The following is a 24,638-nucleotide window of genomic DNA, read 5'->3' on the forward strand; positions in this document are numbered from 1 at the left end:
GAAAAAATAAAAAAAAACTTTGAAATTATTTCCATTTCACAGTGCTCCTAACAGGGAAACAAGTTTTTGGGTTTTTTCCAAATTTTGGAGATGCAGGTTAGTGTCATGTCTTCCCCTCCCCCTTTTTGCCACTGACAGCAGTAAATGTGCAGTGAGTCCAGTGTTCCCCCACCCCAACACACTTTTTATTCCCTTCTGCTTCCATTTTTCCTTTTTCTATTGTAACTTTTTAAAAGTTCCTTTATTTTTTTCTTCTTTCTACTTTAAAAGGTGAAACATCAATTCACTATTAAATTCAGTGGCAAAAAAGAGGAAAAAAATTCTAAAAAGATAAGTGACCAAAAACTGGAAAAAATGCTGCATATACTTTTAAATTGCTCATCAAAATGACATCTTCCCTTATGAAAGTGTACTTTAACAAGTAATTTCCTCAGATGAAAAATTCTGAACAGTTCTAAGTCAGTCATGTTCTTAACCTTAACTGAAAAGGAATCAGAGGCCTGATATCAGTTCAGAACTCCGTAAATAATTGTCAGTTACGGGTACTTTTTCCACCAGCGTAGTTATACCAGTATACAAACACCTTTATATCAGAATAACTGGATCCATATTACAGAAGGTTGTACTGTTTTAATTATACCGGTATAGTACAGCTTTTGTCTATAGACAAGCCCTAAATAAGAAGAAAAAATGTAAATGATAACTAAAGCAAACTTGCTAATGTGTTTCAAGACTAACTTGGACTGTCTACCACACTTAACATGTGGGCTAAAACCAAAGACTTGTTAATAGTTAAAAATCCAAGATAGATATTGCCTTTATTTTTATGAGCTTTTACCTTCCTGTGCTCCAAATTGCCACTGTGGCCCAAATAGAATAGAGCTGTTGGAACCACAGGTTTGCAGATAGGTCTACTGTCTCCATCTTAACAGCAGCACCTAGCTTCTTGCCTTAGAGAAGTCTTACTAACCCCTCTGAAGGCAAATTTAAGAACTTTTTACTTCATAAAGATATTTGCTATACATTACAATGTGGTTCTCTATCTTTCTACTGAATATTTATCAGGATTCAGTGATATTTCCAATTCTAGTTTATATTCAGTATTTTTGAGCTGTTCTAGAAATTGTCCAAATTTGCTGAAATACTGTGATGTTTTGCATAGTTATTTTCACTTATCTAAAAACCATGAGGCAAACAATGCACTCCCCACAGAAATGGTAAAATGCACTGGCTGGTAGTATAGTGCAAAAGAAATCAAGATAAGCTTGCTAGTAAGAAAAAAATTAAAGTACTTCATGACTACATCTAGTTTTTCTGCATTCGCAAATTGTATGCCAGAACATCTCCATAGTTAATTAGAATTAGAATCTCTATTGCTGACATTTCCTAAATAGGTGTTAACGTTACATTAGTGATGGCCAAAATTTTGCCTCTGTATGAAATTTAGGTCATTCATCAGGCATATGGTAAGAACAACTTCATTAAATAAAGATAAAAGAAAAAAAAAAGTCCAAGAGCAAAAAAGTGTATCCTGAATACACCAAAAGGAACATATGCTACTTCAGTGCCATGTCATTCAGCTGCACGCAGAATTAGGGATGGGAGCGAGGTGGAAAATAGCAGAGAACAGATGGCTAAGTGCATAGTCTGAAGAGTGGATGGTAGAGAAATAGCAGCATTTACAAGTCGCTTTTGGAAGAAATGAACATTTCCTGCATTGTTATTTGAGAGAGCAAAGTCTGCTAGTTTTCTGTATCTAGAACACTATACACTAAAGTTGTTTATGAACAGCTTCATATTTGCCTAATACATGTAGAATATACAGCTAAAAGCAAGCTACTGTTCAATGCTTTCTTTGCAAATAAGAACCAAGTGTGATACCCACTTAAACCAAAGAAGGAATGATATTTATGCATTCTGAATGGCTTTCTGGGAGAAAGTTATGGTTGATTAGAACTCACATGGTACGGGGGGGGGGGGAGAAGGAGGGAGAATGAGACACTAAATTAAGCAATGTTTTGATTTGTTCTAATAGTATACGATATTAATTCAGACATTTCTTTGCACAAAGACAGATTTTCCAACAAGTTTGGGCACACAACTCTGTGCCTACCTGCATGCCCAGGTAATGTAATTCTACATGCATAAGATTACAATGCACAAGTGGATAATTCTGGGCATTAACATGTCTACCCTATTTTAAAATCTCACCCATAGATCCTCCCTTTTACAGAAAGTTTAATGCTCCAGACCAGATTAACTGAAGGGTTGTGGGTCCTGCCCTTGTGTAAGTTTGAGAAAACCCTACTAAGTTTAAGATTTTTACATAAAGTTGAATTCTACTGTAAACAGGGAAATTGCATTAGTCCTCGTTTCAATCTGATGGAGAAAATTCAACAGGAGGCTCTTGAGAACCTCCTTTAGAACATTGCTGCTGCTGTGGTTCCTTGAGAAGGTTGCTGCTGTGGTATCACAGCAGCAACCTTCTCAAGGCGGTTCTCAAGAGAATCCTGTTGAATTTTCTCCATCAGATTGAAAGAAGGACTAATGCAATTTCCCTGCTTACAGTAGAATTCATCTCTAGGTGCTGATAAGACAATGTTGCCAGCAGAACTTAACTCATAGGCTCAAGAAGAGAAAAATTGTTTTTGGAATGTGCTCAATGTCAGGTATTTAACAAAAACAAAAACACACACACTCCACAGAAAGGACACCTCAAAATACTCCAACCCTGAGGTCCTTCAAACACCATTCGAAATTACATATACAGCAACTCCTCACTTAGTCGTCCTGGTTAACCTTGTTTCGATGTTAAGCTGCTGATCAATTAAGGAACATGCTAGTTTTAAGTTTTGAAATGCTCCTTTCTAACCTCATTTGGCAGCTCCCTGTTTTGTCCACTGCTTGGAGGAAGAGCAGCCCGTTGCAGCTAGCTGGTGGGTGGTTGGAACCAGGGTCGACCGGCAGCCCCCTCCTCAGCTCCCCACTCCTCTAAGTTCCCTGTGCAGCAGTTATCCCTCCCCCACTGCCATGTGCTGCTCCTGCCCTCTGCCTTGGAGCTGCTCCCCGAAACTCCTGCTTGCTGTATGGGGGGGGGAATTGGGGGGTAATGTCAGGGTGTCTGCTGCTCCCCCCTGCTCCTGCACCCTGCTTACCCTATCTTCCATAGAGCGGGTGGGGGACACACCACTGACAGACGGAGCTTCTAGGCAGTAGCTGCAGGTCTCAGTAAGAGGATTTAATTAACAAGGCAGTGTACTTAAGCCCGGGGACAGCTACTTAAAGGGGAAATACGCATTTTTTCTCCTCTCACACACAGGGTGTGTCTGTCTGCCTCCCTCCTTTCCTGCTGCCTTGTAGAGTGTTGCAAGAGTTAACCCTTGAGGGCTCAGTCAATTGCTAATTCATTTAGCAGGAAGGCACCACCCTCCGACTCCTCCACCTCAACCAGGCTTCACAATCATCATAATCATGTACCAGTATTAAATTGTTTGTTTAAAACTTATAGTGCACGTGTGTATATAATATAGTCTTGTCTGGTGAAAAAAATTTCCCAGGAACCCCCGGCTTACATTATTTCTTAGGGGAAAGTGGATTCACTTAACATTGTTTTGCTTAAAGTCGCATTTTTCAGGAACGTAACTACGTTAAGTGAGGAGTTCCTGTACCAAACACTGTGCTATACTACCAAGATGCTTAAATGGAAGAAACAAAACAAGTTTATATGTTTCCCAATTCTTCACCTCTCTTCTCTGTGCCTTTTGCACAATGTTTTAAATCAATATATATTTGTAAAGAAATACACTTTCTAGTACATCTACACACAGTTACTATAATTTTCCTACCAAGACTGCTCTCTCAGTCATGCTACTTCTTGAAAAGCTGTCATGAGAAACAGTACAACATATCCATTTTAGAAACTCATGGATATTACTGTTAGAAATGAAGCAGGCACTTCAAGTTACAGAAATTACCCAGGTGCTCCCCATCCATCTGGCTAAGTTTTCTGTAATTCCTAAAAACATTTATCTTACTGCAACTAGAACTTTTACCATATATGTAACATTTTTTCTTTAAATTTTAACATTAATAGTTACCTGGACCTCTGAATTAGAATCAACAGGCTGAAGCAAAAACCATGTCTCTTTGCTGGTATATTTGCATAAGTCCTCTTTTTTGATTGCTACCTTTCCTACAGAAAGAGAGTGCGATAATGTAAGAAACTGACTTTCCCATGGAAGCATTAGATATTGCTTTTAATACGAGACAACTTCAATCTAATCTTTAAAAAATTCAAGTTGTTTAACATTGCAAACACAAAGTGGCGAATGTACTATAATTTTTAAAATTCTTTGTTCTCCTTTGATGCTGTACAAAAGACCCAAACAAATAAGGGAAACTACTCATGTAATGAAAGCAGTGAAAAAGGACTATACAAACAAACAGTAATCAAACTGGAGGAAGAAATCTCTCTTTAATTCTACTCAGTACCTTGGATGCAACAAGTAACAGCACTAGGTAAAATTAAACTTCTGCTTGAAAACAAGTTAATGTCCCTTTAAATGCTAAACAAAATTAATGTTTAAGAGAACAATAAAGGCATTGAAGAATGTTTAAAAAAATAGAAAATTAAAAGGTAAATAGCTTTTGCACTGATTGCTATTTGAAAAGTCATTATATCAAATTATCTGGCACACTGGCACAAAGTATTTCCTTCCTCAGTTCAAGTAATGGGAAATAACTATTTCCATTGAACACTTAACTAGAGTTTTTAAAGGAACTATTTATCCAAAGAGTTTTCACAAAAGCAGTGGCAAAAGGGCAATTATATAGTGAAAACAGTTCATTTCCTTTCATTTTATCAGGTAAGCAGCCTACTCATGTAAAACATTTTGCAGCATATGTACCTTTTAGCCATTTCATGACAAAACTAAAAGGTGTTAGGAAGTCTTCAGCAAAATTAAAAAAACCAAAACAGTACTTCCACTACATATCTCCAAATACAAGCAATGATCCAAATATTTTGTTGGCATGGAGCTGTAGAAACCAAAGGGCAAATTACATATTTTTTCTGAAATGCACTGAATCTGGTGAGTAATTATATAAAGTTGTTCTATCACCCTCAAAAAGGGCCAAGTTAAAACAGGACTAAATTAAGCAGACTCCTGTACCCAATATAGAAGAGTACAGTATTTTATTTTAAACTGTGTGCTGAGCTAAAATGGTCTGTACAAAACAACACAAAACAAAAACAAACAAAAAAAAACCCCACCTCATACACTGCACCTTTAGACCATGGGAGGGCAGACTATTTGGCCCAAGGGCCACATCTGGGAATAGAAATTGCATGGCAGGCCATGAATGCTCACAAAATTGGGGCTGGGGTGCAGGAGGGGGTGAGGGCTCTGGCTGGAGGTGTGAGCTCTGGGGTAGGGCCAGAAATGAGGAGTTCTGGGGGTGGGAGGGGGGCTCAAGGCTGGGACCGAGGAGTTCGGAGGGCAAGACAGGGATCAGGGCTGAGACGGGGCTGAGGAGTTTGGGGTGTAGGAGGGTGCTCCAGGCTGGGAACAAGTGGTTGGGGTGCGGGAAGGGGTACAGGCTCTGGCTGGGGGTGTGGGCTCTGGGGTGGGGCTAGGGATGAGGGTTTTTTTGCCCCAAATCCCTAAATGGCCCCCTTAAGGAATGAACTCAGCTCAGTGGTTTGAGCACTGGCCTACTAAACCCAGGTATCTCCCCCGCACACACACCAAGAACTGGTCCTGCTTTGAGCAGGGGGTTGGACTAGATGACCTCCTGAGGTTCCTTCCAACCCTGATATTCTATGATTCTATGAGGAGTCTGGGGTGCAGGAGGGTGCTCTGGCCTGGGATCGAGGGGTTGGAAGGCAGGAGGGCGATCAGGATGGGGGAGGAGCTTAGGACATGGGGGAGGCTCAGGAGTGCAGTCTCTGGGCAGCACTTACCTCAAGTGGCTCTCAGAAGCAGTGGCATGTCCCTTCTCCAGCAGGCAGCTCTACACTGCCTTGTCTGCAGGCACTGCTCCTGAAGCTCCCATTGGCTGTGGTTCCCGGAGCTTGGGGTGGGGACACCATGTAGAGCAGAGCCTCCTGGCTGCCCGTATGTGTAGGAGCCGGAGAGTGGCCATGCTGCTGCTTTCAGGAGCCATGTGGAGCAGTCTCTGACCCTGCTCCCCCGCCTGAGAGGGGCAAGCCCCAGATCCTGCTCCCCAGTGGGTGCTTGAGGACCAGATTAAAATGGCTGGGGGACCGGATCTGGCCAGCAGGCCATTGTTTGCCCACCCCTGCTTTAGACTATAGACATATTTTACACAATTTCAACAATAAAGGTTATTTTCAGAATATACTAGTTCTTACCTATACGCAGGTCTCTTTGTAAAACGCTCTTATCATAAATATAGAAGGACAAACACTGGAATGTTCTTGGAATCTCGAAGTAAAACTCTTCACCAAAGAAAGGACTGGGAGGGGGGGAAAAAGAGTGGGAAAAGTAACTGTAAATAGCAAAATATTTTGTTGTAGAATGTATAGAAGATGACAGAATAGAAGTTCAAGAATCCAGTTTTTCAAAATGTTCGCGTTATGAAGGGAACTCTCTCCTTTCCAGTTCCCTATCCCAGTTCACCAAATAACTGTGAGGCACTCCAGAGTTTTTACGTTTTGTTTACTCATTTGTTTCTGTGGCCACAATATTCTAGTGATATATTATACTAGTAACTACTGAGACAGATGTTCAGGTCTATGAGAACAAAGATTCAACTGTTAAATTTATAAATGGCTTTGTTTTAAGTGATTAAAATAAATTAAGTCAAGCACTGAAATTTCAGAGGAATTATTTAGGTTCTTTCTTTTCTGGAAAGATACGAAATACATATGTTGAAAGCCTGTACATTAGAAGACTTATTTCTAAAAAAATAGAACCCAGATTTCTTAAAACTTGTGTAGCTGATCCCTGTGGCAGAAAGGGATCCTTTCGTTGTCTGCTAGATCATAATGTCACTGTTCTGTGAACCGATTTACTTTTCCAACTCTCAGAAACCATGAACCCCATGTACTGAGAAGCCCAAATTCACAGGTAAATATCCTAATATGTAGTTCTTAACTGATTTTTGAAGGTTGCAAAAATCACCTTAAATCTAGTGTCAACTTCTTTCCAGAGATATTTAACCAGAGGACATTTCCACCAAATAATTTATATTAGTTTTTACTACTACAGTAGGACCTCAATTTGGACAAGTACCTGTGAGACATATTATTTAATGATGTATCAACCAAATAAAGTAGTATCATGTAATCTATTTTCTTTGAAAACTATCATTTAGGTTTAATCATCATCATTTGAAAATAATCAGTAAAAGATATTGAAGTACTGTTTGTAAAATTAACAATATTTACTATCATCTATGCCAGAGGTGGGCAAACTATGGCCTGTGGGCCACATCCAGCCCTGAGCTCTTGGCCCGGGAGGCTAGCCCCTGGTCCTTCCCCTGCTGTTCCCCCTTCCCCACAACCTCAACTCACTGTGCCACAAGCGTAATGCTCTGGGCTGCGAGCTCCTGGGGCAGCGCAGCTGCAGAGCCCAGTCTGAGCTGATGTTCTGTGCTGCAGCGTGCGTGACTGGTTTCAACCAGGTAGCACAGCTGCATATCATGGTGCAGCTGCACTGCCAGCCACCAGTCCCAGAAGGGGGGCAGTTAGGGGTGGGGGATCCAGGGGTGGCCCGGGGACAGGGAGCAGCTGGACGGATGGGGCAGGGGTCCAAAGGGGCCGTCAGGGGCGAGAAGGTGGGGGGGCAGAGAGCTGGACATAGCCCAGGCGGGGCATAGCCTCCTCAAGCAGCCCTCCATACAAATTTCTGAAACTCGATGCGGCCTTCAGGCCAGACAGACAGACAAACAGACAGAGACAGACAGACAGACAGACAACAGAACAAAACCACAAAGTTTGCCCACCCCGATCTATGCTGAGAATTGGGAAGAGGAGTTAGGTCAATTAATAAATACTAGTACTAGTAAAACACAGAATGGCAAGTTTCCCTTTTTCTGATTTAATTTGGTATTCTAAATTAGCATAGCAATAGGGTGTGCATTAATAGATTATTGGGGCAAGCTTCAAGACGTAGACTTTTTGCTTCAAGCTTTGCAGCATGCACCAATAGTCTAACAATGTACATCCCACTTTGGCTCATTTGCTGCTAGAACATAGCTTGTTTTATGGCATTTCATAGATTTGTACAGACTACAAATAGACACCAAAAACCAATGTTAGATGCCACTGAAACAGTAACCATCTTAACTCATTAGTGACGTTTTTTCATTTTATGAATAAAAGTTGTGTGTTGGAGAAATACTCAGTGGGTACCCAAGATCCTAAGTTCTTTCTCAAGAAAAAAAAAAAGAAAATTATATTAAATCTTATTGATGTATAACATTGTAAGTGCCCATTGCTATTAATCTAGTTAAGAGTAATTTGGTTTCAGTACCATTATGAATTTCAGTACACACACACACACTTTTAAATGAATTTTATGGATACTGTGGTAGAGTGTTCAGATGGGCCAATTTACCTATTGGGCTGCAAGCTGGGAAAATTAAGTCTGAGAGGAAATCTCTAATTAGAAGAAGCTCACCTGTGCAGGAACAGGCAGGGCTACTATAAAGCCATTGAGTGATAGAGTGGGACTGCAGTGACTCCCTGGGAGAAGGGAGGAGTGTTTGGGGCTACCAAGACAAGTAAGTAGCCTGCAGTTGCTCCCTGGGAGGAAGTAGTAAGGTTGGCAAACCCAGAGACGGGAAGGGTGCCAGATGGTAAGGAAAGGGCTCAGGGAAAGGCAGTAAGGTCTAGAAGGGAACAAATGTTGGCAGTAAGGTCTAGAAGAGCTGGAAGAGAGAGCAGGGCCAGGTTCCCCTGCCAGCTACTGAGGAAGTGGCACTATGAGGCAGTGAAGGGAAAGACTGCCTGGGATGAGAAGACATACTTTGGTTTCCCAGAAGGGGAAAATGCCCAGTGACCTGGCTGTAGGGTGAACATGAAGAGGCAGTAGTAACTCATGGACCAAGAGAGGGGCTGCGGACCGAGAGGCTGTGCAACATTAATCCCCAGAATGACCAGGAGGAGGTGTCATCCAGCAGTGAGCAGAGTGCTCCAGCACAACTGTACTATGGAACTAATGGGTCTCATTAATGTAGTTATATTAAGAGGTTAAAAAGGAGAATCCTCTCCTTAGAGATACTTACAAGGTTCAGATACCACCATATAAAAGTTCTTATAAAAAGTTAACACGGAAAAGCTTTGTTTTCAAGTGCACTGAATCTGTAAAGGTTTTGACACGACCAATAGAGCTGAACTCTTACAGTTATAAGAGACTTATAAAAAGAATGGTTATAAGCCGTTATCATATGTGTATATCTAAACAAATAGAAATGTGCACATTCACTATGTTTCAACATTGGTGACAAGATTTCAGAAGCTTATTTCCAGTGTATATAGCAACTAGGAGAACGTTACCTAGGTCTGGTCTGGTCTACTCTATAAAATTAGGTCAACGTAAGCTGCCTTAGGTTGACCTAGTTGTGCATTTAAGTGTAGACACGTGTCTCCTATCAATGTAAGCTCTCCATTAAGCTGACAAAATAACCCCACCTCTGAGCAGTGTTGAGCCATGGTCGATATATTGAGGTCGATGAAGCGCAAACGTAGGATTGACAGAGGTAACACAGTGCCTAACATTCCTCCGGCAGTTGTCCCACAATGCCTCACACTGACTGCTCTGGTCCCAATTGTGACCTTGACTGCCCAGGGGTCACAGAGACCCAAAGGTGCTTCCTCCCTTTAAAGCTCTGCAAATTTTTGAAGCGCCTTTTCTTAATTATCCATTTTGGCGAGCACACCTAGTAAATTCTCCATTGTTGTGCACAACTGCCCGGCTGACCATGGCAGCTACACACTCCAGATGCACTGCAGGTTGGGGTAGACAGAAGATATTGGATCTCCTGGGCCAGAAGAGGCTATGCAACAACTACAGAACAAACAGATATCTGCAGAAATCTATGAGCAAACTGCACAAGAGATGCAGCAGAAGGAATATGACAGGGATCATTATGGCACCACCACATGAAAGCAAAAGGAACTGTTGCAGCATTCCAGAAGGCCAGTAAAGCCAACAGTTGATCAAGTGCCAAGCTGCAGACCTGCCATTTTTACAAAGAACTACATGCCATATTGGCAGAAAGCCTGCATGTGGTTGTGAATACCTCCAAGAAGCCTGAGTCACAGGACCCTGATGTGAACAGCAAAGATGAAGAGGCAGTGGGACATGCGACTAGGGGAGGGGAAAACCCAGCCATGCCGTGAACCAGGACCTACTTGAGACTCCACTGCAGGTCAGTCAGTCCTAGCAGTCAAGAACACTGCTTGTCATCCCAAGCCTGCATTAAGATGTAAACCTACCAGTCAGTCTTTGTGTCTCGGGCCCAGAAGCAGTGCTCCACTGTTCACAGGTGCTCCATGAATGTCATCAACAATCATGAATTTGTCCTCACTTTGTCCCACAGCAATCTGACCTCCAGGAAATTGTCATGTTCCCCGTGGCTCTTCTTGCAGCTCTCCAAATACCGGACGATCATGTGTTCTATGCTTGCAATACTCAGGACAAGAATGCAGAGCTGTGCAAGCTCCATGCTTCTGTGAGAAATGGCAGCCAGTGACAAGTCCTTTGCAGGTTTGTGCGATTTTCAAAATACACATGAAAATTATGGGATAGAGATGGTATTATGGGGTGGAGAAAGTGCATGATGGGAACTTGACCCCACAGTCCTCGTCACCCCTGCATGATTTGTTTCTGCCCCACCATGCATTGCCAAAAGAAGGTGCTGCATGGTGGCAAGTTGTACACTAGCATATCAACTCATAGTGCAGTACACTGTGCATCAAAACAAACACTACTGGTGAGTATGCAGAGTGCTGATGTAAAAAGTCATGTATGCATGCACACAAGTGAAATACTAACCACAGCAGCTTTATATCAATGTAACTTTGGTCGGTAAAGTGGCTGGTCTAGCTATACTATGTTAGTATAAGTTACACATCCAAGAAACAAGATTTTCAAGAGTTATATTGATATCAAATAAGGAGATATCACAAAAAAACTGAAGACTGAGGGGGGAAAATTTGAACTCTTGTACTCTAGAAACAGGTTCTGCAGGATTCAGACACTATTGTTAGAATTCTACTTTGAAGGCTGAATAATGAATATAGAAGGCAGAAATAGTAAATTGCAGAAGAGACTAATGAAGAAGTGCAGCCTCTTTCTCTTGAAAAATATCCTGAAGAAAAATGTTCAGTTGATGAAAAGAAGTTGGTTGTGCAAGGATTTTCAGAATATAGTAGGTATTTCTTTATTTTAAATACTACATGTGTAGTGCTTTTGAACCAGTCGTTTTCATTATAGTTACTCTCAAGATTTACAAGTCAGACAGTTTTGTCCAGATCACAGTCCTCAGCTCCCATTAAAAAACACAATACACCACACACACAGTAGATGAGATACTATTCAGCAAACAAGAAAAATGAAGAACAGAGCTAGGCAAATATTTTGTATTATGGAGAGAAGAGAGGGCACATAAGAACTATAGTTTAAAAAAAAAAACCACTAGACAATTTATCCATCTTGTACAACGCTGAAGTTATTTCACAGAAACTTAAGTCTAAAAATGTAGATGTACCTTAAAGACTTTTCAACCACCTGTGTACGAAAAACTTCTTCTTGGTCCAAGTTTATGGTACAGAAACAATCTCTCATTTTGTTGGGTCCAGAGTATGGCACTAAATTTTTGGCTTCACCTGTTAATAAGCAATGAAGTAATTTTAAACAGAGAAAAAAAAATAAAGGTTACCAGCCACTAAAATCTTAGACTTACCATTTGTAACACTCTACCCCAGAGCAGCATCCTAGACCCTCCATATTCACCACTATCATAATTATGTTTTGTATGAATTGTTTTTTTTAAATCTTGATCTGTTGAACATTAATATCCTGGTGGATTGTATGTGAAGTTATAAAGTTTTGCTATGTATGTGTTACTGAATATGTTGTGAGGTTGGGAACACCCACAACCAGCCTTTCAGGTACAACAATGGAATAGCCAGACAGTGGTTAATGGCTCAGTTCATCAATACCCATCAAGGAAGGAATCCACTATTCCAGGAACTGTGTACAATGGAGACTTCTGAGAGAGAGAAAACACTCAGACAAAGGAGACTGCTTGATTAAAGAGGAATTGACTGACCCCCATGTCACAGCAAAAAGGTCTTTCCAGCAAGCTGGAAGAAACTATAAAAAGAGAGAGGAGAAGTGACATCATCACTGGGCCTCACTCCCTCCACAACACAACACCTGGAAACACATCTGAAGGAAAAAGACTGAACTGGGGGATGGTGGTCCCATGCTGGAAGGCAATACCAGCTGGTGTTTTGAGGATCTGTGACCTTTTTGTATCATCTGTCAGGATGAGAATTTATTCTTGTTTCTTAAATAACCAACTCTGATTTCTGTGCCTGCTCCTTATAATCACTTTATTTCTCTGTAGTTAATAAATCTGTTTTATATTTAACTTAAAACAGTGTGTTTCGGTTGAAGTGCTCGGAAAATCTCAGCTCAGTTTACAAGAGCTAATGGCATGTCCTCTCCACATCAAGGGAGGGGCAGACTGGGTAATGAACTTGCACTGGCCAGGCTTCTGACCAGTGCAAGACAGTACAGTTCTGGGATGCAAAGTTGGGGAGCTAGGGGGATGTTGGCTGCAAGCTTCTCTGTTGTTGGTTCAAGAGTGGCTGAGCGTAACTCAGTTGGGTGTGTCCCTGTCTATGGATGTCTGCGTAAGTGCAGTACCCGCAAGAGGTTTGAGGCCTGACACAGCATCAGAGTGAGAGGGATATCACAAGTTGGTGGGACAGAGACCTCTGTAGTCTCATAGTCCAGGTTTCACCCCAGAAACCCTGTCACACCATTAGACAAGTATTTTTAATGCAATTAATATCCAGCTATTTACAAACTTATATAGCACTTTTCATCCAAAATGAGCACAAGATATTATACACACACATGAATTACTTCACCTACTACTGTAACAGAGTTACCTGTGGATGGCACAAGGCAACTGTTCAGCAGCACACAGTAAGGCAGTTTTATTTTAAAAAAAACAACAAAAAACCTTAATATACCATACACAATCAAAGCTCATGGGATATATGTATAGAAATCAATTAACCATTCCCTACTGCTGCAAAAATTGCCAAAGATAATTAATCACAAGTAGACAGGACTTCTATGCTGTATTTTATCCAGAAGAAGGAAACCAACAGAAAAGCACACTATACTAAAGAAATGGTTCACTACTGACTCAGAAAAAAATAACACTGATTCATTAACACACTGATTCAATAACACCACTTCCTGCAACATCTGCACTTTCCCTACAGAAGTCTCATTTTAGTTATGATTTGGCTGGAAGTCATAAGACAAATACACGATTTGACTGAAATGTTGACAGTATTTTTGTTTTTTAAAATAAACAGTCTGGTTTAAGTTGGTTCATTATAGAAGATTTTAATCACTGAAGCGCCATTTGGTATGCAATCGTGAACAGTTTTTACTTAACAGTATCAATGTAGTCTCAGTAAGAAACAATAGTTTATTTTCCTAGTATTGGTTTTTCTCTTCCCCCAACAGCCTTCTGAAAAAGGGCAACAGAAAAATAAGCAAGAGAGCAAGTAGCCTCGAAAGACAATCAAGGACAGGATTTTCAGTAGTAGTAAGGGGTCAATGGGGTCAAAAGGTTGAAGAATTCAATAGAGGCTCAAGGATTTGGCCTGGGGAAAAGGTCATTCAAGATTTCAATGAGAGCAATTTCAGTGAAGTGGAGAGGTCATAAAAGACTTTGATTTCTGCCAGTTCTCCTTATGGCTAACTGACTTGGTTCCATCCTGGTCAATTTGTTGCTGGTTGCCTTGTCTCCCTCTTGGCACTGAAACTGGAGATGTTTTCACCCCCCAACTCTCCAACAGTTGTCCCTCCCCCCATCACAATAAAGTTCTGCACACCCACACATGCCCCCAAACCCTATAAACTAATCAGATTATTTTTCCTACAGACTTGAAGGAAGACAGATATTGTAATTTCTACGTATTTTAAAAATCCTTGAGATACAGTCATTATTGTGATGAAGTCCATGCAAGTAAAAGCGCTTACCTATACATGGAGGGTTGAAAGATTTTGTAAGGGTTATTGCTTGTCTTAGCCCAGCTGCAAGCGGACATAACGTCTGCACCCTGAAAGACTGCAACTGGCTGTCCTGCAGTGATCACTAACTAGGAACAGAAAGTGATTTATCCATGTCAGGATTCAGATACAGCAGTGATGGTACTTGCTTTCCCAGCAATGCATGTGTTCTGTAGCTGTCGTCAGGAATGTCAATGACATTCAAAAAAAAAAAAAAAAAAAAAAAAAAGCAGACATGCCCCTTAACCTAAACCACCATAAAGAGAATTGTTAAAGAGTTATAAGATTTAATAAAACCCCCAAAAGTAATACTGAACACAAGGTTACAGTCAACTGATGTGGAAAACCCTAGAAAGCAGCATTAGGGACAGAATGTCACTTGATATACAGCATCAAAACTAACTTTTTACAACTGTTTGAGGGGAAGAAAGATTCTCCTATGAAATTGAAACTAGTAATCCCTACAGTGCCTTTATTGAGATGGGATATACATTTTATGCAGTTTCCAATAAACATACATGTATGAGTAGACCAGTTAGAGAAAGTTATGCAGATCATCTTAAGCACCAATAAAAGCTTTATATAAAAACCAGTCTCAATATGCCACATTTTACCCAAAATGTAATATACATATTTAAAAAATTATAGATCTATATTATAGTATTATTGGCACTTAACTTTTTTCTTTTTTTAAAGTACACGAACATTTTGAAATTGCGTAGAGTTTTAGAGCATTAGATGTAGCTATGCCAGAGGCAGATAAATAGGCACAGGGCAAACAAAGGCACAATACATGTGATTCATCACATAGCTAGTGCAACCACTCCATTTATGGCAGTGATGTCTATCTATGCCTGTGAGGTATGTGTACATGTATGCATATACTCATGAAGGAATAACAATCAAGATATGTTGGAAAATCTATTTTAAATAATTTTAATGGTTTTTAAGACGTATGATTTTCTTCTCTCTCTGCAGTTTTGTATAGCTACTCATAGTAACGAAAGCACCCTGATTTTACAGTAGGTCAGGGTGCGGGGGGGAGGAGGAGCAGTAGGGAGTGTGGTTTTGTTGTTTTTTTTAAGTTAACATTTCTAATCTGGATACACAATGCAGTACACAGGTTTTATACTCATTGGGATGACTTGCACAACTCCACTTGTGAGTAACAAAATGACATAAAACTCAAAGAATAAAAAAAAAATCATAAAAGGCTCAGTTTTCTTTAAAGAGCCTCTAGTTGTTACATTTGCAAAAAAGACACCCTAAAAATAGACACACCCACCCACCCCAAACTTCAAAATGTGAAGGAAGCACAACCAATGCAGAGATCTTCATTCATTCAATGCATACAACTTAGGATGGCTGTGATAGTACTTCAAAAATTTACAGTTACATATTTTGAGCAGTAAAATAGGTAAGGAGAGAAAAAGTGTATTATGAAGATCTGCACCAGCATTTTTTAAGGATCAAAGAATTAGCTTTTGGGGATGGAGGGGATCAGAAGACGTGAGATGTGCAAAATAACATTGATAGTAGGCTTTTAAGACCATATAATAAGGTTTCTACGGGGTGGGGATACAGTTGTTTTTCTGAAGGAAAGCTTTCAAAAGCTTGAGATATGCTGAGCTGAAGTGTTTCCATACTGAAATGTAATAGTAAAAATGTCACATCCAAATTTACAGCCAGATTGCTAAATTTATCATTCAAATTTGTGAAAAATACAATGATCCAACTAGTGAAAAATAAAATGCATGGTGTAGTAACGTTTTATTTATTTTGGTTGTTTTGATTTGTCAATTTCAGTCAGGTTGGTCTGGTGCCTGAAATTAACTATTGAGGACAAACAATGTGTGTAATACTGCTTTTCTGGTGAATTTAGATTAAAGTTTTTAGTGATATATTTCACACAAATATAAAAATAAAATTGTGTCCAAACCTGCCTTTCATTGCTTTTCAAAATAAGGTGCAATTTTATAATTCTCAGGAATAGAAACTTGCTTCACTGCCACCAAGGTGGGTCGATTTAAATCACTAATTTTAATAGAAATTTAAAACAGCAAGTAGTAACCTCAATTTAAAGCCTCAATTTTTATCTTATTTTGGATTTGTACTTTTTAATTATTTTCTAAAAGAAAGGTTAATTATTATTGGTTGGAAACCACTAAAATGCGTTGATTTGAAGCTTATCACACATACATACACTTAAATAATTACAAACTTACGCCCAAATATACCTATGGGGTTTTTTTACATTTTTTTATTATGTTGGAAAATGGCAAAATCACATTTACCTAGTGGATCTTTATTTTTTATTCCAGGGGTGTGTCAGATTACATTTGGATGGAAACTGGACTTCAATTAAAATGCACAAAAACAGCATTTTAAAATGATCAAATACAATTACCTGAAAATATGCTAGATACAGAAGAAAGTTTATCAAGACATGTTTTATATTTAAGATTAATGTATTTATTTAAACTAAATGACAGAGAATATTTTGGTTTATTGAATTAATAATGTCTAGTCACCATGTCCTTCAACATTTTAAAACTAGTAGATCTCATCCTCTCACACCTAACTTTTATTCATAGATTGGAAGAGGAAAACAAGTTTTCCTGCTTTTTCCAATTCCCAATAAGTTTCTCGACTTTGAATGAACTAGCTGAACAAACTGAAATGAAGAAAATTCTGCACATGCAGAGGTTACTGCTGCCAAAATCTCGTTTAACATTTTAACACTCTGACTCCAGCTATCTGCAGCAGTTGAGTGGCTTTTTCCTTAAAACTTCAGAAATAGACATGCAGAGGTTGAATTTTTTTATTTAAAGTATTTTAATAGATTTAGTACATTTAGACCTTAAAATATATTTGAAATTATGACAGCCTAACTTTAATTGTCAGAGGGGCAGCTGTGTTAGTCTGGATCTGTAAAAGTGGCAAAGAGTTCTGTGGCACCTTATAGATTAACAAACATATTGAAGCATGAGCTTTCGTGGGTGAATACCCACTTCGTTGGATGCATGAATGTATTCGCCCACAAAAGCTCATGCTCCAATACATTTGTTAGTCTATAAGGTGCCACAGAACTCTTTGCCACTTTTAACTTTAATTGGTTTATTTTTTTTTAATTAACTTGACTGAAATAAACATTTTCCTAAAAATAATTTTTTATTTCTCATTTTTATTCACCCTGATAACCACTCAAATTTGCAGTTCAGGGAAAATACAGAATATAATAAAGAAATTGAGACTAATTATGTATGCTATAATGGGCTCACATTTTTTGATAAAAGCAATATTAGGTTTTGCTCCTACACAGTACCTAAAGCTGTCCCACTTCATAATGTACTTTTATATAAAAACTGATTAAATAAAATTAAGAGAAAGCTTGGAACACTGATCAAACAACTATTTTTACATTTAAATATAATTCAAAGTCCCCATACTAGTGTCACATTGCAAGAGTTAGTAGTATTAGCACTGTAACAAAGTATCAGAAATAACAGTCGTTACTAGCCCCCATTATCTATAAATTTCCAGAATTATCGCACTGTCACTCTGAAGCCTAAAACGTCTGTACAGTTAGTGAGACAAGATGGATGAGGTAATATCTTTTACGGACCAACTTTTTTGTGTAAACTCAAAAGTTTCTCTTACCAAGAGTTGTTCTGAAGTTGCTCTAGTAAAATATATTACTTTGCCCATCTTGTCTCTCCAATAGCCTGAGACCCACACAGCTACACCACCACTGTATATGCAGTCAGTATGAAGCAATGGAAACAGCTACAAAGCTGTTGGCTGAGAGCTTTTTTTTTGTTCAGACTATCACCAGGCTGAATCATCACTAGATTTCATGGTCTGATTCCATCCAATTTTTCAGCGACTTTGACTTTATGATTACACTCAAAGTATACAGCTACAGTAAGGTATGCATTTATGCCATGCCAAGAGTCCTTGACCATAGAAGTTACACAACCCATCAACACCCTTACTCTCCAGCTAATTTGCATGCAACAATTTCACTGGTTGCCAGAGGGACACTCCACAGATGGTGGATTATATGGCCCAAATGCCATAGTTCTTCAAAAGCACCACAAACACACATAGCCCCTCACAACAGCACACCCTTCATTTGCCACCCAGACACCAACACAAATCTTATGGGATTCTCTCTGTGTTACTCTGAAACCTGCAATGTCTATTGAGTCAGCATGAAGTGATAGAAAAAGCTACAACCATGTTTACGTGCTCTTTTTGTTTGGAGCAAAACCAGGTTCAGCCATCACTGGCCCCTACGGGAATCAAGTGGAATGTTACAGTCCAAAGGTTCTGTGGCAATTGAAATGTGACAGCCGTTCAGAGAAGAGAGGAACAACAGCTATGCGGGTTAACAAAGAAGTGGCTGTGCCTCCAGTCAGATGGCAACTCTGTGCACAAACAACAACATTGCTCCCTACAACATAGCACATGAAAACAAGAGCCCCAAAATACTAGCTCTCTATATTATTTCCTGTTCACTAATACGCACTGCTTTGCACAGTGTTACCATATTTAACATTACTGTGGTTTGTGAACATCTTTGTGAATTCGTTTCCTGCTACGGTGTTCGGTGCAATAGTACACAGGCACAATGGTGTGAAGTTACAATAAGTACTGGTGTTATCTGATTCCAAGCCACACAGAATTGGGCAAAAGTGAAAAGAAGTTCCCATACATACTGCTATACAGTGGCACTGTTACCAGTATGACTCTAAGCTTTGACCACAGAAAACACTAAGCAAGCAAGCTACCCTCACCAGACACATAGGGTATGTCTACACTGCAGTTAAACACCTGCAGCTAGCCTATGTCAGCTGACTTGGGCTGGGGGGATATAAACCTGCAGGTCATGAACATCTATACCACAGTTTTACAGGCCTACAGCTCAAGCCCGAACCATGGGCCAGCTGCAGACATACCCAGAGGCTGCTTAAAAGGAGAATACAAAGGGAAAATAAATCAGATACAGGATACAGATGGTGGATTATATAGCCAAACTGCAACATCCATGAGACAGCACATGCTTTCATCTACTAGTTCCTTAACCTGTTAAAAGTAGGTATTGCAGCAAAACAACCAACAAGTCTGTACTCGGCATCTAATGAGCCATCTTAGCCAAGCAGAATGATGGACTTCTTTTATAAAGTGACATGCATTTACAATGGATCAAGCAGAGGAAGATAAGGAATGACTACTAATGAGTAAAACAGACTAGAATTATAAAATTACCATCAGTTTCACTCAGCAGAAAGTATTGCGGGTAGCGTTCATACATGCAATGCACTATGCTTCCTCTAAACATGGCAGCTTGAATTAAAGACATTTAAATGAATTAATATTTAAACATAACACCTTTCATTCCAAAGAATCCAAAGCTCTGAACTAGCCATACAGGAACAAACTACATCCACTACTGAAATGTAGTCTCATCTGAGGTAATGCAGTGACTCAGGCCTCAGCCAGGCTACGGCTACTGTGAAGAGAGGCAGATATGAGCCAACACAATGGAGATAACCTTATAATGTATATTATTGTTCCTGCTAAATTTCTGGTCCCCCACCCCCTTTAATAATATAAACAGCATAGTAGTAATAATACTTGCTTAAGAAAATAAACTGTAAATTATCATCACAATAAAAAGTTTTTCAGCAACAAACTGTCACCCCAAGAGGGAATCAACTCCTCCTGTCCAGGGCTGCAAAATCCAGCTTCATCCCAGCTGTCCCACCTTCACCTCTCTTCAGCTTATGATGCTCCTTTGCTTGGACACTGCAATGACGGCATTTCTTTCTAGCAGGTCCACCTGCAAATGATAGTTCTAACCCTGGGCACTCAAACTGTATTCCCTCTGTCAGCATCCCAGTGGTCAACTTCACCAGTCATATGCTTTGTGCCCCAATTATAATCAGATTAATTTTTTCACACATCTGTCTGCAGATATGTGGTTTTCATTTTATGACTGCCATAACGTATCCTACCACCCACCACACAAAGGGCCAGCTTCCTCTAGGACACAACTGACTTCCTCCACCAACTCTGCAATATTAACAGCCTCCCTCAGAACACTGTCCTCACCACCATGGATGTTACTTCCCTATACACCAACATCCCTCACAATGATGGCCTAGTTTCCTGCCTCAGATATTTACAAGACACTGTACAACCCTCAGATATCCACCCCAAACATACTGCCAAACTCATCCATTTCATCCTCACCCACAACAATCTGACATTCAACAAACACACATTTTTTCCAAACCATGGAAACAGCCATAGGAACTAGGACAGCTACCCAATACATCAACCTCTTCATAGGCCACCTTGAAGAATTTCTGGACAAAATGCACTACAAAACCAATTATATACTTGAGACAGATAGATGGTATTTTAATCCTCCTCTGGACAGACTGCCTAAACTCAATCATAGATTCCACCACAACTTCAACAAGCACCACTAATCCATTAAACTCTCTCTGGAATTCTCCCATCTTCACATCAACTTCCTGGACACCAAAATCAACTTCAACAATCAAACGTCACAGACAACCATATACAAGAAACTCATGGCTCACCGCACCTACCTTTACAGATCCAATAACCACCCCAATTTACAGCCAGATACTCAGGGTATGTCTTCACCAGCAAAATTAAAGTGCTGCCGTAACAGAGCTTTAACATGGCTGTGCAGACGCAGCACGGCACTGGGAGAGAGCTCTTCCAGCACTGTAAAAAAATAAAATAAAATAAAATAAAAAAAAATCCATCCCCATGAGGGGAATTGCTCCCAGCGCTGGTGCACTGTCTATGCATCCACTTTACAGCAATGAAACTTGCAGCACTCAGGGAGGGTGTTTTTTCACAGTCCTGAGCAAGACAGTTGCAGCTCTGTAAAGTGTAGACAAGGCCGCAGATACCACAGAATATGCTCTCTGGAGAAAGTCCAAGATATACACCTTAACACATTTAAAACTGCATTGACCAAACAATGACATTCCACTACAACAGTAGATCATGTCACAGAACAGGCCACCCAAATACCCCAAAAGAACTTGCTTCAATTCAGAAATAAAACCTTGAACACACACCCCTAAATGTCACCTACCACCTCACACTAGAGCCCACACTGGGCATCAAACAACTAAAACCCATACTTGATGGGGACCTATTCCTGAAGCCCCTCTTCCAGCTTTAAAAAAAGAGAGCCTAACCTTTCCAAGTTCATCATCAAAAGCAAGCTTCCCACAGACCACCACACACCAACTCAAAGGGGCACCAGACCCTGCCTGAACAAATACAAAACCTGCAAACATATTTCCACTGCTACGATGATCAAGTCCCCGCCTCCCCTTCCAAAATCCATGAGATCTACACATGCCTATCACAACATGTGGTATACCTCATCCAGTGTACTAAATCCAGAAATAATTATGTGAGAGAAACCAAACAAACAATCACTACACTCTTATACAAGCTCAAACAGGAAAATGATAAAAGACAAAAACATCTTATCACCTGTGGGTGAACACTTTTCACAAAGCAAATCACTCTATATCTGATCTACCAGTTTTCCTCACAGGAATCCTGCACAACACTTTCAAAAGTTGAGCCCAAGAGCTTATATTCATTACCCTGCTAAACACCAAAAACCATGGACGGAACAGGGACACTGGATTTATAGGTTATTACTAAGGCTACAACTTAATCACAGGTATTTTTAGTAAGTCATTGACAGGTCATGGGCAAGAAACAAAATCATGGTCCATGACTTATGCCATAAATACCCAACTGAATCTTAGAGGGGAGGTGCTATGAGTAGGATGGGGTGGGGGAGGGCAGCAGCAGCTGCAGGGTAAGCCTGGGGGTTGCTCCAACCGCTACCTGGGGGAGGAGGCCTGGGGGAGCCAGCTGCAGCTGCGGCCTGAGCCCAGAAGTCTACACAGCAATAAAACAGTCCTGCATCCCAACCCCCATGAAGCTGAGTTGGCTGACCTAGGCCAGCCACACGTGTCTTGCTGCTGTGTACTTACATCCTCTCTCACCAACAGAAGCTGGCCCAAAAGAAGGTATTACCTCACCCATCTTGCCTTTCTAATAAAGTGTACAATGTTTCTTTGACAACTGGGACTCAAACCCAGCTCCCTGACTGTCCACATTTCTGTTGTGTGCCATAAGGGCTTGAAAAATAGACTCAGAAGGCCTGGGCTATACTCCGAGCAGACAAATCCTTCACAGGAACAGCCACCACAAATTTCAGTCATGATAAGCACATACACAACTCCATTCCTGTCATATTCCAATTTTAAATGATCTAATGCTACCAATTTCAATAGACCATTGTTATCAATAGGATGAAAGCAAGCTCTATCAAAACTGCCAACTTGATTTTTCAGGTTGCAAGTTTCACCATTCTGACAGCACTGGATGATGTCTTCCTTCATCCTAATCCAAAAGAAACTCTTAGTGGTCTACTGCAGGAGTGGGCAAACTTTTTGAGCCGAGGACCACATCTGGTGGGGAAATTGTATATGGGGCTGGGGCAGGGGATTGGGGTGTGGGAGGAAGTATGGGGTGTGGGAGAGGGTGCAGTGTGCTTGAAGGGGCTATGGGCAAAGGATTGGGGCAGAGGAGGGGTGCAGGATGTATGAGGGGGCTCAGGGAAGGGGGTTGGGCTGCACAGGGGTGCAGCAGGGAGCTCAGAGCAGGGGGTTGGGGTACAGGAGGGGTGCAGGCAAAGGACTTAGGGCAGGTGCAGGAGGGGTTCGGGCTCTGGGGTAGCAGCAGCTTGCACCGGGGCCAGGGCAGGCTCCCTGCATGCCTGCCCTGTCCCAGGCACCGCGCCACTCCAGGAAGCGCTGGGGGTGGGGGGCCGGAGGGCTCCACGTGCTCTGCCCTTGCCGAGCCTCCAGGTACCTCCCCCAAAGCTCCCACTGGCTGCGGTTCCCCATTCGCGGCCAATGTGAGCTACGGGGGGTGGTGCCTGGAGCCAAGGGCAACACACAGAGCCCTCTGCTCCCCCTGCCCGGGGGCCACATGGAAATGGTGCCAGAGTGGCATGGGGCTCATGGCGCCACGGGGGGCTATCCCACGGGCCATATTCAAAGCCCTGAGGGGCCAGATCTGGCCCATAGGCCGTAGTTTGCCCACCCAATGCTATGCATAGGTTGGGAAGATATCTTGGGGTCCAAGGAACAGGTTGGGGAGGTAGAACACCTGCAGACAAGAGATTCAGGATGGTGGGATACATCTATACACATGGACAAAGGACAAAGACTTGGGAATGGCTTCAGCACCTGCAGAGCAGATAGAAAGATCAGTACAATTGATTAAGAAACATGAAGAAGCTCTCACATCATCTGGATTTTTGGTGTGCCACCCATATACAGCATACCATACCCACTGGGATACATCCTCCAACTAGGGAACGATTTCAACCAATTGCTCCAAGAAGTCTTCCTAATCTATGTGCTTCAGATGCCTAACCACCTGATTAACCTATAGTGTCATAGGTCTGACTCCATAATTCAGACTCTTAACTGGTACTAACTATTTTTTTCACTGTGAAGAGACTTTTCCATTATGGCATCTCCTTCTTTACCCAAACAAGGCTTCTGTAAAGCAATACAATCTGACCCTGTAGACCAGCTTTTGTTTTACAAATTAGAATTGTTTCTGTATTTGAGTGCTGCTTGATGGGATGCAGATATTCTATTCTCACTTTCCCCATACTGACTGGCAAAATTTTGATAACTTGGTGTAGGTCTAATTATATTCTTCAAGACTTTGTTTTGATGAGGGACGCTGCTATCCCTGATGCTTTAATACTTGCAACACTCCTCATAACAATGTTGCAGTCGATTCATACCAATGATTACTGGGAGTAAACAATCACTGCTGACATTGCTACCAAAAAACACACAAACACACAAAAACTTGATCCGGTATTTACCAGTTCCAGTTTGAATTTCAGCTTCTATATAGCCAACACATGGGATAGCTAAACCATTTCCTGCTACCTATTTCATCCGGTTCCTGCTAGTAAACAACCCTTTGTGAATCCAATGTTTCCTAAAACATTAGCCATGTAAGGTGGTAACTTGAGACCCAGCAAGGCCCATATTTCTAACCCATTATTCTCAACCAACACAGTCGGACAGTTCCCCATAGCAGTAGCCTGCTCTGTGTGTCATTCAGGCCTATTCTCTGTCTCCCTGAGAACTGACCCCTCCACCACCGAGACACTGTGTTTCAAGAAATGGCATTAGAATTTTGAGACATGCACCTCCTTTCTATACGTCTCACCTC

The 24,638-nt window shown here is 40.9% G+C and overlaps 1 protein-coding gene across 2 annotated transcripts in view; it reads right to left on the reverse strand.

Moving 5' to 3' along the window:
- RASA2 (RAS p21 protein activator 2) overlaps positions 1-24,638 on the reverse strand; it is a 104,351-nt gene that overhangs the window by 73,923 nt on the left and 5,790 nt on the right. For both annotated transcript variants that reach the window (XM_030576133.1, XM_030576134.1), the window contains exons 2-4: positions 11,740-11,857; positions 6,374-6,477; positions 4,098-4,192 (exon numbers count right to left, since the gene is read on the reverse strand). In XM_030576133.1, coding sequence (XP_030431993.1) covers positions 4,098-4,192; positions 6,374-6,477; positions 11,740-11,857 — 317 coding nt within the window. The remainder of the gene's footprint in view (positions 1-4,097; positions 4,193-6,373; positions 6,478-11,739; positions 11,858-24,638) is intronic.

The sequence above is a fragment of the Gopherus evgoodei genome, chromosome 9 (genome assembly GCF_007399415.2).
Source record: "Gopherus evgoodei ecotype Sinaloan lineage chromosome 9, rGopEvg1_v1.p, whole genome shotgun sequence".
Taxonomy (NCBI): Eukaryota; Metazoa; Chordata; order Testudines; family Testudinidae; genus Gopherus; species Gopherus evgoodei.